Here is a 16,968-nt window from a genome sequence, read left to right as displayed (position 1 = left end):
TCTCAAATTAATCCTTGTTTTGATCTTCACAGTTTCAATTTCAATCTTATAATTTCTTTTTCTTCTTTCAGTGCCTGTGAGGAAAACTTATTTTCTGTAATTCTGTCAGCGTACAATTGGCCAAAAATTTGTTTGGATGTCCATCCTGCAATGGACAGACATTGGGAGCGTGCTCAGAAGGAAAAGCCTGGTGGTCACTGCTGAAGATGCTGACCATGGTGCACACAGGGTTCTCTTTGCCTTTGACTGAAAGCTGAAGGTATAACAGAAAAACATGTTTAGGCTAAACTGTGGACTCTGTGTGTGAATATTCCATGGTGCATGTGTCGAGATCTTCACAGTCAGCACAAGAGTGAGCACAGTGAGTACAGTCCCAGGCAGAAAACCAGCAGCTGGCTGGCAGAGCCCCTCTTGGGAGCCCAGAGGCCACCAAGGGACCTGGCTGAGGCCAGACTCTATTTCATGTTAGAGCCTGGCATTTCCATGTAGCAGTCTGATGCCCCAATCACTAGCCAATAGTTAATTAGGTGGCTGCAAAAGCACTGAATAGAGCAGTTAATTGATATGATAGAAAAATATTTTCTTACTCTACTTTTCTGTGTTACTGGACAAAAAAAATGTTCAAGACCCATGATAATAAAAGAAAAAATAAAATCAGTTCTAGTAGAAAAAACAATAAATGCACAACCTAAAAAAGCAAAGTTCCTGAGAGAGCAGCTAGATGTAATTTATCTTGTTTCCTCAGCAAATATTGCTCATCTGGATTGGAAGAGGGATGTCTGGAGCCATCAGGCTGGATGACCTTACCTGCCATAAGGATTCTTTCTTCTTTTCCACACTGGTGCGTAGCTCAGGTTACAGTTACAAAAGTGTGCAAGAGCATTCTAAATCCTCTTCCACCAGCACCGGTAATGAAAGGCTCGAGACTGGACTTGGCTACATAGGCTGGAGTTTATACAAGCTGGGTGTGACCTGTGGTTGGTAGCTACTGTTTTTGTAGTGATATCCTACGTGAGCATCCACTGATGACTGCTTTAATTGCACAATCTTGAATCCAATTATCCTTATGTAAAACTGGTGGATGACTGAGGAAAGATGAGAATCAGTATTCTGGCATTTTAGAGAGGAAAGCATGCAAAATTGTGTCTAATGAAGGAAACACTATCTTAAGTAGACAGAAGCAACTTAATTTTAGATGGTTTGGTTTGGGTCAGTTTAGGTTTTTGGGGACTGTATGTACAGAGGGCAAGTGTAGACTAATGTAACTATGGTACAGCACAGCCGTGTGGGACAAGGAGCAATCCAAGTAGATTTATAGTAATTAGTGTTACTGCAAAAAAAAGTAAAGCTACTGAAAAAGTAGCTTTTTCCCCCCACTTTTTCTTTTTTTCAAAGACATCTGTCTGAAGATCTTCCACATAACTGCATATAATTCGTTCTGTCTTTGCCACAACATTATTGTAATAATGCTTCCTTCTCATTACTGTTTCTGACATTATTATAATCTGCATAATATAATCTGCATTTCTTCTGTGAGGAGAAACACTTCCCAGGGAGGGGGCATTGTTGTGCAGGCAGCTGTGACTGGGGACTTGGTTAAATAAAGAGAAGTGTTTAATGGCTGCCTCTGCTTCTAATAATTTTTCTTTGTAGTTTGGTGTTCATCATACATGCACATAGTTTCTCTGTAGCTGTTTGGCATGGCAAGGTTGGTTGGGCCCTGGAGGAAGCAGCAGAGCTGCTCTTCTGGTGTGAGCCCTGCCCACTGTAATTACAGCACTCTGCTCCTGCAGCTCCCTCCTGTCCTCTCCTCCCTCATCCTGTGCAACAGCTTATCTGAAAACGTGCCCTGACAATTTGTCCCAAGAGTAAGATGCAGACTGCTCTGGACTTCCAGTGAGCTGTAATGAGGAGTAAGGGGTGTCAGGAGAAGGGATGATCTATTTTCCTCATCTCTACATTCTGTCTTGTGTCTTTTCTTCAGTTCTGTTTTCTGTTTTGTTTCCACTTTCATATCAAGATTGCCAGGAACCAAAAAGGTGAATTAATTGCCTGCAGTTAAAATACATATTTAAAAAAGGGAATCTAAAGGGGTTTTTATTGGTTTCTTGTGTGTTTTTTTTCTGTAAAAATCTGTGATTACATCTGAATCTCTCAGACTCTTAAACCTCAAACTCTGAACCGTCAGACAAAAATGCCCATGTCCATAATTCCCAACAGCTCTCTTTTGGCTTATTAATTCTGCTTTAAACTTTTTGTAAGTCACACAGCAAATATAACTCTTCAGGCTTGGCAGAGTTGTTTGCACACCACAATTGCCCCACATCCTGCTCCGAGGGTGACCTGGCAGCTCCTGCACCTCTCACTCATCACCTGTGCCAGCAGCCCTAGAGAGGCTGCAGAGCAGGGAATCCTCACAGCTACTCCGAGGTGCCTTTCAGGGGAGACCTGGAGAGGCTGGGATAGGGAACCCACAAAAGAGGCTTTGGTCTGCAGACACTGACAAGTGTGGGGTCAGGGCTGCCCCGAGTGAGCCACTGGGAAGGTTTGAAGCCAAATGTGCTCCTTGTCCTCAGTGACCTTGCACTGGTGGGCAAGAGGAGTTATTGACCCCGTGGTGCTGGGCTGCCACACTACTGCAAAACCCTCCCCGTGCTTTGTGGAGCCTGGGACTCTGTCAGGCTGCATAAGAATTAAGTTAGTGTTTTGAATATGTACATGTGTTCTCCACTCTGTGACAGGCCTGTGCCCACAGGCTACACAAATACTGCCAAGCATCACTTTTCCCATCCTCCCTAGGCTTTTTTCCTCCCCATTCGTGGAACTATAGGTGTCAAAAATACTTATTAGATATTAGATGAACAGTGGAGGAAATGTTCCACTCTTCTAGGTTAGTGGCTTGTGAAATGAATAAAAAAAATCCCCTTTTCCTTAGTCTTGTGATTTCTTGTAATACCCCCATAGAATGTATAAAATATTACAAAGCAATACAGTTGAGAATGATTTTTATTTATTGCTGACAATTAGAGTGTGGTTAAAAGGAGATTGTATTAATTATTTGAGGAAAAGTCAAAACTGGGAGCTTAACAGAATGAGATTTGAAAATAGTGAAACTATTTCTATAAAGAAAGGGCTTAATTTTTTCTTTTGTCAGGGGGTGGGAGGGAAGAGAAATGCAATTAGAGACTAAATAGTTAAGCACCATGAAAGCAGACTTGATTCTATTGCAATGTAAGAGGTCATCAATTTTTGTGCAAAGTTCCTTTCGGTCACATTGTCCCTATACAGAGGAGAGTGTCTTGCTGTGTTAATGCTGAAATGGAAGGTTGATTCCATCACATTATGCAGGTGCTACTGCAATTGTTACAAATCCCTTAACGTGTGAAAATTTGTCACAAGAGAAGTCTACTTGCAGCTGTAAGGGCCCAGCCCTCCGAGGTGTGAACTCAAAATAAATTTTTGATCTCTCCCTCGGTGCCAGTCGTGCCAAACTGAAAAAAAAAAGAAGAGTAGAAAAAGAAAAAAAAAAATTAGTTCAGGCTTGCATTGTCCTTTATGATCTTCCCCAAAAACAGAACTGCAGTTACTTGAGACCCAGCCTTGGGTTTTGAGAATTACTGAGGGTTTGAGTCTTTGTGTAGACTAAGAAATGAGAAAGAACAGAACCATCTCCCTTTACTCTCAAATGGAATTATGGAAAAGAGAGGTGCAATGTCATAGCTTCATCCTAGTGCTGGATGCAAATTTGGATAGTCAGCAGAAACTCAGAATAGAAAAACTTTGATGTCCAAGGTCAGTGCTCTGTCCAGTGCCTGCTTGGTTCATATCCATTTTGGCAATAATAATTTTTCTAATGGTCATTGTGCTTTGGTTTTTATCTCCTTTTGGCCTAAATTGGCTTAGTCTTTTACTGGAAGAATGTTTTACTTTTTTTAATGGATTATTAAGTCCAAATAGTTCCACAGCCAAAGCAAGTCAGGCTATTTTACACTAGAAGAAGCTTTAGGAAATACAAACTATTACTCAACACTGAGCTGATCTATAAAGCAGCAGAGTCTGGAGGAAAAGAAAATAAAATATAAAATAAAGTATAATAAAAATAACAATTTGCTTTTATGTTTTGAAAAGACAAGTTTTTTCCTGCTTTAAAGGAGAACACAGAGCTACTTTTTGTTTGGGGTGAACCAAGGGGAGTGTCTGACTTGTTTGCTTTAGCCTAATTATCTTTGTAGTATCAGGGTATTGTATATAAAAATAAAAACAGAATGCCAAACTGTAGAATAAGCTGCAGAGAGTCAAAAGAATTCAACACGTGCATTTGCTTTCCCAGGAATAAATAATGTCAGCAGGTCTGAGTTGTAAAAGAAGCTCTGTGTGGAAGGAGATTAAGGGGTCGTATCTACATATCTGGTGGCATTTTTGTTTTCAGGAATGGAAAATATAAAAAAGACAAATCAAGTGTGGTTTCTCCTTCTGTTGGAGGAGGTGGATGTGCTGTTGGTGATGCTGGAAGCAGCGAGGGGTGCTGCAGCTTGCACTTACTTGATCTTGACCTGCTGGTTCATCAGAGTGACGAGCAGCACGCAGCGGCTCACGGGCTCGGGGAGCGGGTTGGCGTAGGAGATCTCCAGGGACACAGCTCTGTTCACCACAACCCTCCGCGGCACCTGAAGCACAAAACACCTTTCTGATCACTCCCTGCTTCATGCTTTCCTGCAGTCAGGATTCAGGATTCGGCTGTGAGTGGCGTTTATGTGACAAACATGAGCTTTCCTCGTGTTTGAAGCGGGATGTGGCTCAGCTCCATGGGGCTGTCCAGCTGTCTGCAATATTTTGTGCAGAATTTCAGTGAAATAGAGCCCTGGCTACACAGACATGTCCCATGAAACCTGTCTGATCTTTTGGTTGTTGAGTGGCTTTTTTTCTTTTTTGGCACACCATTAATTAGAATTAAAGTGCTAAAATAATATGAACTGGCTGTAGCACTGGTTAGAACTAAGGGTTTAAATCTGTATTTTGGCAAAGTTCTTCAAGGACAACACAAACACTTGCCAGTACATGGAATGAAAACAAGTACTGTGGAACAGAAGGCAGTGGCTTGTGACTGGGGAAAAAAAAGAAGGTAACAGAGCTGTTCTGAAAAACAAGGCAGATTCAGGCCGAGGTTCAGAACTGGCCTCACATCCTTTCATTCTCAATTCAAGCAGGCAGAATTTTGGAACAACGTCTGAAATGGCAGCCTAAATGTAATACATTTATTCCCAGATTCTCATCCTAAGATCTGAGCTCCAGAAAGAACTTTTAGCATCTGTTCAGAACATCAGGGAGAACATTGTTCACCTTAATGATGATGTTTGTGTCCTCTAAAATGATTGTCTTCTCCACCAGCAGCTTCAGCCCCTGCGAGCGCATGACTTCACACAAAGCAGTAACTTGGATCCTTTTGTCAGTGGTCAGATATTTTCCATAATGAGTATAAGGGATCTTCACCCGGATTTGCTTCCCTAGAATTCAGACATATGTTTAGGAGCCATTACATTTTCAAAGCAAGCTAAAGAGAAAAGGGTTATAGTGAGGGGTTTTATTAATTACTGAAGAGAAAAAAGATGGCAGTGGAGTTTGTTTATATTTCCTTCTTGTGAGACTGATTGTGAATTTCCCTCTTCTGGTGATCCTTGCCTGCTTTAACTCATTTGACCCTTACACTTTGGAATAGAGGATATTGGCCTGAAACTGAGGGAGTCTGCTTATTTGCATTTCACTGGATTCCTGACCCTTTGTATTTCTTATGATTAGAGGTATAACTATTTTAATCTATTCCCTCCTTATATCCTTTTTATTTTACCTCAGTCGAGAAGAAAGTTTGGGTCAAGTTTCACAGAGATCCTTTTCAAGTGACCTGGTCAGCTGCTCATTGTAGTCCTACAACTTTTCTGCTGTGTATGGGAAAAATGTTTATCTTTGTAGCTCCTGGGGATGAAAAAGATCTCTATAATAATTTCAATAGTCTTTACTCTTCAAAAGAGAGACAGAGTTTCACTGCAACTTTTAAGCTTTTTCCTAGTTGATTTCTTTTCATGTGTTGCCTCTTGGTTGCCAGAAGGCACCCATCAGACTTTTCTTAGTTGTTAAGAGTAAGATGTGTTCCTATGTAATAATCACCACACATACACATGCACATAAATATACATACAGAAATCATGACACACACACAGTGCTGCTCCTGGAGCTATAACATAAGTGTTGCCTCCTGTGTAACATTTCATGAGATATCCACTTAATGCTTGAACTAGTGAAAAATTTTAGATGAAAAAATAATAATGTAAAAAGTACTCATAAACAATGAGTAGCTGCGCTAGAAGCTGATACAGGTATGATATTGGTGCTTCTTCCTTCCAGTTGCCTTCCTGTGGCTAGGAGCAGAGCTAGATTGGCTCCTCAGGGACATGAAAAATTACCTTGTTTAGGACCAAGCTCCACAGAAGTGGCTGCCTTCAGGATCTCTGCCACTGCTCTCCTGGTGTACAGGATGGTGGAGGCACTCATGTCCACCCTGATGCTCTTGCGGTCAGAGGAGAGGTTGCTGAGGACCAGGACCAGGTTAATGTCTTTGCCAAAAACGGGAGGTTCAACCAGCTTGAATTTCCCAGCGATGCCAGGGTTTCTCATTGTCTCTGAAGATCTTCCCCCAGAAGAGTCTGTGTGTCCTTCTGTGACACTTATTCCCAGTATCTTGCTCAAGGCCTTTCTATAGACTCGTCTTTCCTCAGAAGAACCTGGTGGAAGCAGAGAACCAAGTAAAAATCTACTTTTGTTGCAAATGCACTTTGTAAAGGTGTGTAAAGGTTTTACACAAAAACTGTGTAAAGGTTTTCAGACAAATAGAGGGTATCAGTATCACTCAGAAATGTGCAATACCCAAAAGCTCCCTGTATCTTCCTTAAGCCTCCATTCAGGTTTTTCACAGGGGGTATACCATGACAAGGTGAATAAATCACTAAAATAAAATATGATGCATTTGTATTTCTTTAGAAGTGAGATTTCTTTTTCTCTGGTCAGAACATGCAGTAATGTGCTAAGTGATACTCTGCTGATCTGATGGCAGCCAGCCTCTGTATTAAATATGGTTGCACTAAAACACTGAGGAATGAAACCCTGAGGGTTTGTTTGCCTTGGGTAGTAAAATATATTTTATAGCCCTGTTTTGTGCATGCATTAAATTTTACACTTCTCTGGAAGGGACTAAAGTCTATTTTGTGTTGTCCCTTAATAAGGAAGCTACTGAATGCACAAACCCAGAAATATAACACCCATTGTATTAAGAAAGTAATCTGAGCACACTGGCAGAAATATTTTCTGAAGGCAGGGGAGAGATGTTTAAACCAAGGAGGTTATCCATGGCAGCTTCCCAGCACCAAGGATTCAGTAGGCAACAACAGGAGATCACTGGTGCTCATTCCTCTACCTTCTGGATATTTGTAGTTAGCAGTGACATCCACACGGCCGTTGCTGCCCACAGCTTTGGTGCTGATAAACCTGCCAATGATTTCAGTATCACAATAAACTCTTTTCTTGGTTCCATCATTGTACACAATCCATCTGTTGCAGTCGGCGTTCACCTCTGAGTACACAAACAAGGTGTCGTAATCCAGGTTGACTTCACCTTCTTTGATGGCTAAGACAGATGCAGGGCCACACTGAAAAATTCCTAAAATGTAAAAAAAAAAAAAAATAAAATAGGTTAAACTTTATTAGTTGTGCTCAGTTTGGAGAAAGACTCTTAAGTCAGGCTGAGAGCTTAGGTTGTTACCTCTGCTTTGCTCTTGTGGAGTTGCATCTAAAACCTGCCACCCGTTGTATGCCCTTCCCAGGTCTGGGCGAATGAACCAGCTTTCATTCCAGACATGATAATCCCTGGAGACAAAGAATAATGTCTAAAAAGAACAATAATATAGAGTAGTCATGCAAGCTTCCAGTTGGAGAGGAGTACTGATTTTTTTTTTTTAAAAAATCTAAACTCTAAACTGAGACCCAAAGTGTCAAGTTACAGTACCTCTTTCAAAGGGCAGATTTACTGCCTGCTTTTGAGGTATAGACCTCAGGGCAGGGAGGGAGAAAATCATGAAGTATGTGGTTTGTTTGTTTTCCAAATGGATGTCTGCAGTATTAATTTAGATAGTTGTATTACATTTTGCCCACTCAGTTACTTTTGTACTACTAGTATTTTTAGGTCTCCTAGATCTTCTGCATTGTTGTTGGAGAGATGGAAGAAATGATATTTACCATGTGGAATCCTTGCTGATATTAAGACTCCTTCCAGAGCTGTCATAGTACTTATCGATACTCAGGTTTCTATCCACGTCATGGGCAGAGTTAAAATTTGAAACCAAACGAGTTGGAATCCCCAAGCACCTCAAAACTGAAATATATTTTATAAAAAAACAAACGAGCAAGAAATGCAACAGAACCGGCACAACTTTAGTTCAATGATTACAAATATCTGAGAAACAAAGTGTCTAAATATTTTGCGATTCTTCAGCATTAATGATCTTCACAGCACTGTTCCTCTTGCAGAAATTATTGCTTTGTAGTTTTGATAAAACCAGAGGTCCCGGGTGCCTCCATTTCACCCCAGCCCTCTGTCCTGACAGCTTACCTGTACACATCACACCTGCAAAAACCCAGCACTGGCCATACTGGACAGGTCTGTAGTTGTCCTGACGCCATTTCTTGAGGATCACCACGCTGCCATCCCATCTGGAGGGGTTCTCATGTGAGTGGAAACTTCCTTGCCACTTCCCCAGGAGAACTCCATTGTCGTTGTCATTTCCATTGATCTAGAGGGAGGCCAATGGACAGAACACACGGAATGAACTGTCTGCAGGGAACTGTACCTGGCTCATTCTGTTGCTTGTGGCTGGCTCTCAGTGGTGCTTTCTGCTCCCTCCTGTGTGGCTGGGGTGTCCATTCCTTACCATAGAACTGATGACTCGACCCACATATTTGGGATCTCCCCTTCGGGACACATCCATGGCTGGGTCCTGGCGGTAGTACAGGCTCAGATCAAGCATGGTGAGACAGATGTTTAGGAGGTCTTGAAACTGTGATCAGATAAGATACACTTTTAAGGAAAGGGATGGTTTCACAAGCAGAATTAAAGGAGATTTTACTGCGTGAGATACCCCAGCCCAAAGGTGATAAGGACAGTGGGGCACACTGAGCAAACCACAAGTAAGGCTACCCAGGTTGGTGCAGTTATTATATAAACAGCAAATAATGATAAGATAAATGCTGTTGGAGACAGAATGAGAGTCCAAACAAATTTCTTGTAACTTACCTGTCCATAATACCACCCTCTTGCTTCAATGTACCTTGCATTGCCCACAAAGATTATTCCATTTTCATTTAGAACATATTCTTGTCTCTCGTTTTCATTGGACATGAAGACATCATCACCTGAAAACCAAGTTGGGCAGGCTTAAAGCTGAGAATACCAGAAACCTCTCAGAAACATTTCTGTCCTGATTTAGCAAGGAGAAAACTTCTATTTGCAAAATAGCAATGTAACAGCTCCATGAAGAGGTGCAGTTCAGGGATAATGCCTGTTATTATATATGGCCAGGGAAGGTATGGAGGGGTGAAAGAAGGATCCATATTATATTACTTAACCTTTTTCCCCTACTTTTAGTGTAGCCTTGTGTATTATCTGAATGTCCCATCTGCACACTGTTTTTGTGAGGAAGATAGGCAAAAGTCCAAGCTAGCTCACCACATTTTCTGTCTTCTCAGGGTAGTTAGAAGTGGAACAGATTGAAAAAGATTTGAAAATAATTACACAGATGACATTTTTCTCTTTTTTTTCCAGAAGAATTTGTCTTGTTTTAAGATTCCTAAATGAAGACCTTTGCTTGCCTGCTCCAAAGTCCTATCAGGAATGTTATTAGGATAACCTGCTCAGCCATTCGCTTGGAGTTTATTGTTCCCCATTGTTTTTCCAAGCTTATGGCACAGTATTTAGCTGCTGTGAAAGCATTGGTTCTCACAGAGGCTTAGGTTGTTTTGGTTACTCTTTAGGCAGCAATATCTGTTTAGCTCTGCTTTCAATTCCATAATGTTTAAAGATATTTTCTGAAAGGTTCAGGATTTCAGGAAATACATACAAAAAGATCAGCTTTTCTATTTAATTGAATCAACTTCTTTATCTTCCTATAGGAACTTCCCATCCTTCCCTTCCTGCAAATAAAAAAATTGCAGTTTATTTTAAAAACTATATCACGTGATAGAAATCTGTTTTTGTGGTTGTTGTCCACACTTTTTAAAAATAATGTCATCACAGTTGATTCCTGAAGTTTTGGGGTAGCATGGACATGGAGACCTGTGTGCAGTTTCAGGTGCTGCATTTCAAGGTGTGGACCAGTTGGAAAAAGTGGGAGGAGCACTAAGAATGCTCAGCATTCCTGAAAATCTGAAGTATGAATTAACTCTGAATTATTTAAGGTAGGAAGCAAATGGGGGCAAGGAATGGCACAAGCATTGTAATCAATTCCAGAAATTCTTGTGAAGAGGATGGGGCAGGGGGAAATAAAATCTATTCTTGGTGTCTGTCATACGTAGGATGAGAAATTATATACTGAAGTCAAAGCAAGAAAGATTTGGTTAGTTAATAGGATAAAGATCTAATAGAAAGGCTTGTGTTTTATTGGAGGGAATTGCCAGGGGAGGTGCTGGAGCTTCCCTAATGGCTGGTCATTGAGAAGGAATTCAAGACCTCTCAGGAATGACCTAAGTGCTGAACTGAACCTGCCTTAGTGCCCTGGTGTGGGACTAGATGACTTTCTAAGATCATTCTAGCCTTGTGATTTTATTATTCTGAGCAATCTAAATGTCCTTGTATAATCACTTGAAGAACATCTTTTTTTTTAACTAAGGTTTATGTGCTCTCAATAAACCTTTATAGCTTACTAAACTGGAATTTTTTTTCCTCATCCAGATGATCTTTCATGTATTAATTTATCCTTCACTGAACATGGTTTAATTTTTGTCATCTCATCCAATGGCATTAATATTTAAATCTGACTAACTATTTTCTCTTACACAGCTTAAGATTTCATTTTCCTTTTTAAGGGCCATTTCACTTTGGTTCTTGTTCTTTGATTAACAAGGGCTTTCACATTCTTCATGATTTCCAGATGATAAGTCTGTCACTGAAATCATTGTTATTTCTCCCTAGAGGTGTGGTCTTTTATTTCCTATTATTATATCTTATTTCTTCTCACCTTCTCCTCTCTCTAAGGTCAGCCAGTTATTTCTGTGTGTTGTCCCAGCCCATCTGGGCATGGACAATGCTGTTTAATGTCACTGTGCCAAAGTCAGTGGTGAACTATTTCACCTGAGTGTTTTTTCAGATGACACTTAAGGATCCACTCTCTAGTAGCTTTTCTCCAATCCAATATTTTTTTCTTTCATCTCTAGTTCTGACTGTTTTCTTATAAGTAGTTCTTTATTGATATTACAGTTAATGAATTGTTTTCTGTATTCCTCAGCTTAAGGACTAATCTCCCACCTGGAACAATATCTACAGACCAGATTTGCCATTTATCCTTTGCCAAGAAAATAAATTTCCCATTTCTCCTCTGCTATGACACTTCCAATAGTGGTAACATACCCTCAAACTGAATCTGTTCCTGTTTTTCAGGATCAGGGAGCTATTGCACTCTGCAGAACTTATTCAGCATCATCCTTCATTCAGCATTAAGGATACTCCCTTTTATCTGTCAGTAGCCAATGCATCATCTGGTAAATCTGGAGGACTCTTCCACAAAATCATTAGTTTAAAATTGTATTGGGCACAGCTTAATTTTTCTGTTTTCATCTGAGAAGAGTTTGGTGTCTTGTGTACCACAGCCACCCTGGTGCTCCAGTTCAGGAGCTGTCATTGCTGTCCCTGCACTGTGGTTTCCATCAATTAAAAGGTACACACAAATTATTTTTCAGAGGTTTCTGGGGAGGTTTTTTGCCTCAGGACTGTGCAGAGATGGTCTGAGTTTCCTGAACATATTTGTATAATTATTTCTGTCTTCCAGGACTTGCTGAGCTAATTAGCAGCTTTTTTCATCTTGGCTATTGACGCATTTCTTAGTGGCTCTTGACTAGCATATGGTCATGGAAAAAAACAGTGGATGATTGTGGCTACTTTTCTCTTATAAGCTGTTTACTCACTGGGGTGGCTAAGAGTTCTCTTAACACCAGGGTGTCATGTTTTCAGGCTAATCCAGGTTTCTACACTATTGCAGAGTTGCAAAATATGAGGTTAGAAATTTGCAGCCTCAGCATGTTGCAGGAGAAATGCAGAAAAGAAAAGTTGAAGCAACAAGAGGTGTCCATTTTCAACCCAAAAGGAGAACATGGGAAGTGGACAGGAGCCAGCAGTGTGTGCCTGTCACCCAGAACGCCAACCACATCCTGGGCTGCACCAGCAGGGGGGTGGGCAGCAGGTTGAGGTGGGGATTCTCCCCCTTGACTCTGCCTTTGTGAGACACCACCTGGAACACTGCATCCAGTTCTGGGCTTCTCAGCACAAGGAAGATGTGGAGCTGTTAGAGCCTCCAGAGGAGGCCACAGAGCTGCTCTGAGTCTGGAGCCCTCTGCCCTGCAGCCAGGCTGGGAGAGCTGGGGGTGTTCATCTGGAGGAAGGGAAGGCTCCTGGGAGACATCACTGTGGCCTTCCAGTGCCTAAAGGGCTTATAGAAAGGAGGGAGAGCAATGCTTTATGTAGGCTAAGTGAGTGCTAGGACAAGGGGGAGCTGCTATAATCTAAGAAGAGAGGGATTCAGATTAGCTGTTAGGATGAAATTCTTTACCAGAAGGCAGTGATGCACTGGAAGAATTTGCCCAGAGAAGCCCTTGTCTACAGAAAAAGTGATCTGCTCCGTTCTGAAGAGCCTGTGATACAACCCCATACAGCACATTGTGTTGGGGTACAAGGGGGGTGGCAGCAGCTTTTTAATGTAGTGACACCAGATCTCTGAGGTTGCAGCCTTTGGTGACCCAAAGAGAGACAGCCTGAGGGAGCAGCTCTGGGCAGGCAGGGAAGCAACAAGGTCAGCTGTGCTCAAGAGCAAGGGCATTGGCACCTACCTGGGCACCAGGGGTTGAAGAGTAACACAAACTGGCCCAGGTATCTGGAGAAGATCTTGTTGCCTGAGGTGACGCGGAGGCTGAGGTTGTACCTGCCAATGACAGCGTTGGCCGGGCTGGAAATGGTGAAGTTCATGGCTGCAGAGTCGCTGGGTCCCTGGGCAGCACTCCAGCCACTGCCCCCCGCCTCAGAGAGGCTGAATGCTGCCCTGGTGCGGTGAGACTCCGACGGGGATGGCCCTGCCAGAGAGAAGGAGTCACTGCTTTCCATCCCACAGGGTGGTTTCAACATTAACCTCACACTTGACACTGAGCGCTTGAAATTGGGGTGCGGGAAGCACTAAAATACAGGCAGAAAAATCACGTCTCTAAATAGAACAAGGAGAGAACCACAAGGAGTAAAGATTACAGCTCTCTGAGAACGTGGATCAGCTGTGGGAGTGTTACCTATTTCAGTGACAAATCCTAGGCTCTCCCCATTCTGCCTCGGCCTGTTGAAGTACAGGGTGATGTTGAAGGCTTGTCCTCGCCGCACAGTCAGCTCGGTGTTGGCATACCTGTCAGTGTGGTGGCTGGCTGCGTTCACTGACGGCTGCCAGCTGATGTGTGTTGGGGTCAGGTCTATAAAACACAAGAAAAGTCATGAAGAAGCAACTGGCATGAGGTCATTTGCTGCTTAGTGGCATGATGAGGTTACTAATAGCAATTACCTTTTGTGGGAGGAAGTACAACTAAAAAGCAGATGCCCCATTAAATTAAGTCTATTGGTCAATAATTTAAATCTTTCCTTGGGTTTTGTTAAAGAGCCGTCATACAGAGCACTTATGTACTTCCTATACAGGGTTGGATGCTCTTTTACCACTGGACTTAAAAGGAAATTAACAGTTTCACAATCAGCACCAAAGACAGTGTCCTGTAGCCCCCCTATGTTTTCAACACACATATTTTTAGGATCACAGGAATGGCAATTAGAACATCTTACTTTTCCTGCTTAGATCCTGATGCCATTTGGCATAGAGGCAAGGAAAGATGCATAGTGAAAGATCATCTGTCTTATATGGATGAACAAAAGGTATTTGAGGACATGCTGAAACATTTGACAAATCAATCCATCTGTCTGAGTCTAGCTCTGTTCCCAGTGGCAGCTGGACCACTGGAGTTCCTGTTCTACTAGGCAGTAACTTCGTTCCATAGAAGAATTCTTGCAGTGTGCTTGGAGTCCCCTGATACTGTGTCCTCCTGCACATATGCTGTTATTATGGTCTGTGGTTTAAAACCCATAAAGTGGTTCCTGACACCTCAAATGCTAAACTGCCTTGTTGGCAAGCAAATATGAATATGATATCCCTTGCAATATTGTTTTCCCTTCCCTGTTTTCTTGCCATGCTCAAACCTGAGCAGTTATGCTGTCTTTGGGAATGCTGAGAAGCACCTTCTGTGTTTATATCTGCCCTGGGAGACTCTGCAAAATACACCTGGAGCATTGTGTTTCAAGCTTTGACAAATGCTCAGGGCAAGTACCTTGGTGAAGGCTCTTCAAAGTCAGTTTTATCAAGGTCAGTGTCATAAGTGCAGTGAGGCTGAGGGTGGGGGGAGTGGGTCAGGATGGGGACACATGACCACCACCATTTTAAAGGGAAATCAAAAGAAAACAATATTAACAGCAAAAAGAACAGGATGTAAAAGATTGATTAATGCTCATGCTATATTATTTTAGGGATCTTCAAACAAGGTTCTAGGTCTATCCCACAGAGCTTATCAGTGAAGTACTAAGTCAGATCTGAAACAATATATCTGCATATTAAACCACAACTTACATCTAATCCTTGAAGGAGATGTAAAAATAAAACTAATTTTACAAAAAAGTGTTATAATTAAATTCAAGGAAGACTTTTTTTTTTTTTTTCCTGGTAGTTTAAGACCACAAAGAGGTAACGTGAGAAAGTATTGATAGGCTGAAAAGGAGATTTTTAGCATGAATATATATAAAGGAATTTTTAGCATGAATATATAGGACAACAGCAAACTGCACTTATCTGCTGCTCTCCCTGCAAAGCTGATTTGTAAGTTTTTTTCCAGCATTAAGTGAGAAAGAACCCTGCTTTGCAATTGCCCAGCTCAATAATAATTTTCATTTTAAACTTGAAAAAGCAGGTATGCTCTCAATTACTGTTTTCCTTTGGTAGGTTTTAATGTATCTTTAAATTCCCATCTATAGGTTCCATACTCACAGCTTCATTAGAATGGATTACACAAATCTTGTTAATACCAAGAATAACACATCTCTGACAAAGCATTTAAAAAATGGTTCCTTTTCAAGTAATGAAAATTTCTTTTCTCCTCCATGTCCCAATATCCTCTGTTTAACTCAAAAATTATTCTCAAACAACTCTTAATAATAACAACATTAAAACTTTGGAAATGAAGTGCAAGAACAAATTACAATATAAAATTACCTTCAGATAAGAAATCTGAGCAGATACCTACAGGGCATGAATCCTGAGGAAACAGCCCTGAGTAAATATCTGCTGAAGGGAAGCAAATGACTTGCAGAACTCACCTGCCATTCCCTCAGCTTATTAGAATTGCATACAACTTCTACTTTGTTCTTCAAGGATGTCCAAGTCACATCAATCATAAAAAGAAGAAACCCAGCAATCTTTTTGTGCTGTCAGCTGAAATTTGAGAGAAGGGAGAGGTAGTTAGCAGTTGTTATTAATACCTGTAAAGTTGTCAAACGAATTAACTGGTTCCTATAATATATGTCTGTCTAATGCCAGAGTTCCTACTCAACGTGGGTGTAATTATGGGAGGAGATACCAAAATTATTTACTCAGAGGAAATGCATGCTCTTGAATCCCAAGACAAGAAGAACTTCCTACAAAGATAATAGGTGTGCCATGAATAAGTTATCTTGAAGGATGAGGAAATGGGGAGCGTGGTGGGATGTAAAAGCTTTCTGAAGGAAAAAGGAGCATTTCCTGATGACATAACTTCCAAGCAGGTTAATGTCACTTCTGGGTTTGTCCAATAACTGTGGGTTGGTTTCAGAGGGTTTTTTCTTTGGTCTAATATTATCTCCAATACCTTCTGACAAATAGAATTAAAAGCTCCCACTAGAAATAAGTATCTGTTTACCTGTTAAGTTAGCTCCATATATTAGTATTTCCCAAGAGTTTTATTTCAAAAAGAACTCAAAAATTAGTAACCTTGAGTACTTTTTGTCAGCAAAAACTTTAAGCCTGTCTATTTTAACAACCATGACTATATTTCTTTTTGGGTTTATGAATATATTTATTTTTGGTGTTGTACCATCACTTTGTAAAAGAGGACAAGTAATAAAATCATGTTGTTTTGAAGAGGATTATCTGCTTAAGATTCTGCAGCCCCACTGATCATGTTTTAGCACTCAGTAAAGACTTTAAAATAAATTAGTCTGAATTTTAAGTTACAGAGAAAGAAAAACCAACTGAAATAACAAAAGTTAAGCTCCAGCAGCTGTTTCTAAGGTTGATTTTCCAAGACAGCCTTCTTTGTACCTTTTTGAGAAAATTTGCTTTCCTATCACAAAGACCAAGAGTACTTACTAATGTGACAGCCATGCCAGCCCTGTCCCAAAGCTTTTCCCACTAGGCAGCAGCACACCTGGCACAGCACATCTCCACTTACATTATAATTCAGTGGTTCCTCCTTCCCTTGGAAGCTTCCAGGATGTTCAGGCTGTCAAGGCTTCTTCCGGGAATCACCTCAAATGGGTTTGATTGCTGTCCAGAGCTACTTCAGTTGGTCTTTTTCTCTTTTCCTTAATTCATATTCCTTGGAAACCATAAG

At 41.1% G+C, this 16,968-nt stretch overlaps 1 protein-coding gene across 1 annotated transcript; it reads right to left on the bottom strand.

Moving 5' to 3' along the window:
• Positions 1 to 3,321: 3,321 nt before the first annotated feature.
• LOC121343767 (protein-glutamine gamma-glutamyltransferase 6-like) lies at positions 3,322 to 15,809 on the bottom strand. The gene is made up of 13 exons (XM_041419231.1): positions 15,698 to 15,809; positions 13,585 to 13,758; positions 13,138 to 13,377; positions 9,338 to 9,456; positions 8,976 to 9,101; positions 8,657 to 8,837; positions 8,284 to 8,419; positions 7,811 to 7,914; positions 7,466 to 7,708; positions 6,459 to 6,776; positions 5,341 to 5,504; positions 4,543 to 4,667; positions 3,322 to 3,491 (listed from the first exon to the last, which is right to left on the bottom strand). The coding sequence occupies exons 1-13, from the start codon at positions 15,702 to 15,704 to the stop codon at positions 3,341 to 3,343; spliced, it is 2,088 nt and encodes a 695-aa protein (XP_041275165.1). The 5' UTR covers positions 15,705 to 15,809; the 3' UTR covers positions 3,322 to 3,340.
• Positions 15,810 to 16,968: the final 1,159 nt, after the last annotated feature.

This window comes from Onychostruthus taczanowskii, unplaced genomic scaffold, assembly GCF_017590055.1.
Source record: "Onychostruthus taczanowskii isolate IOZ18803 unplaced genomic scaffold, ASM1759005v1 scaffold60, whole genome shotgun sequence".
NCBI classification, from domain to species: Eukaryota; Metazoa; Chordata; class Aves; order Passeriformes; family Passeridae; genus Onychostruthus; species Onychostruthus taczanowskii.
Note: the sequence above shows the minus strand (reverse complement) of the source record. Positions and strands in the feature narration are given on the sequence as shown.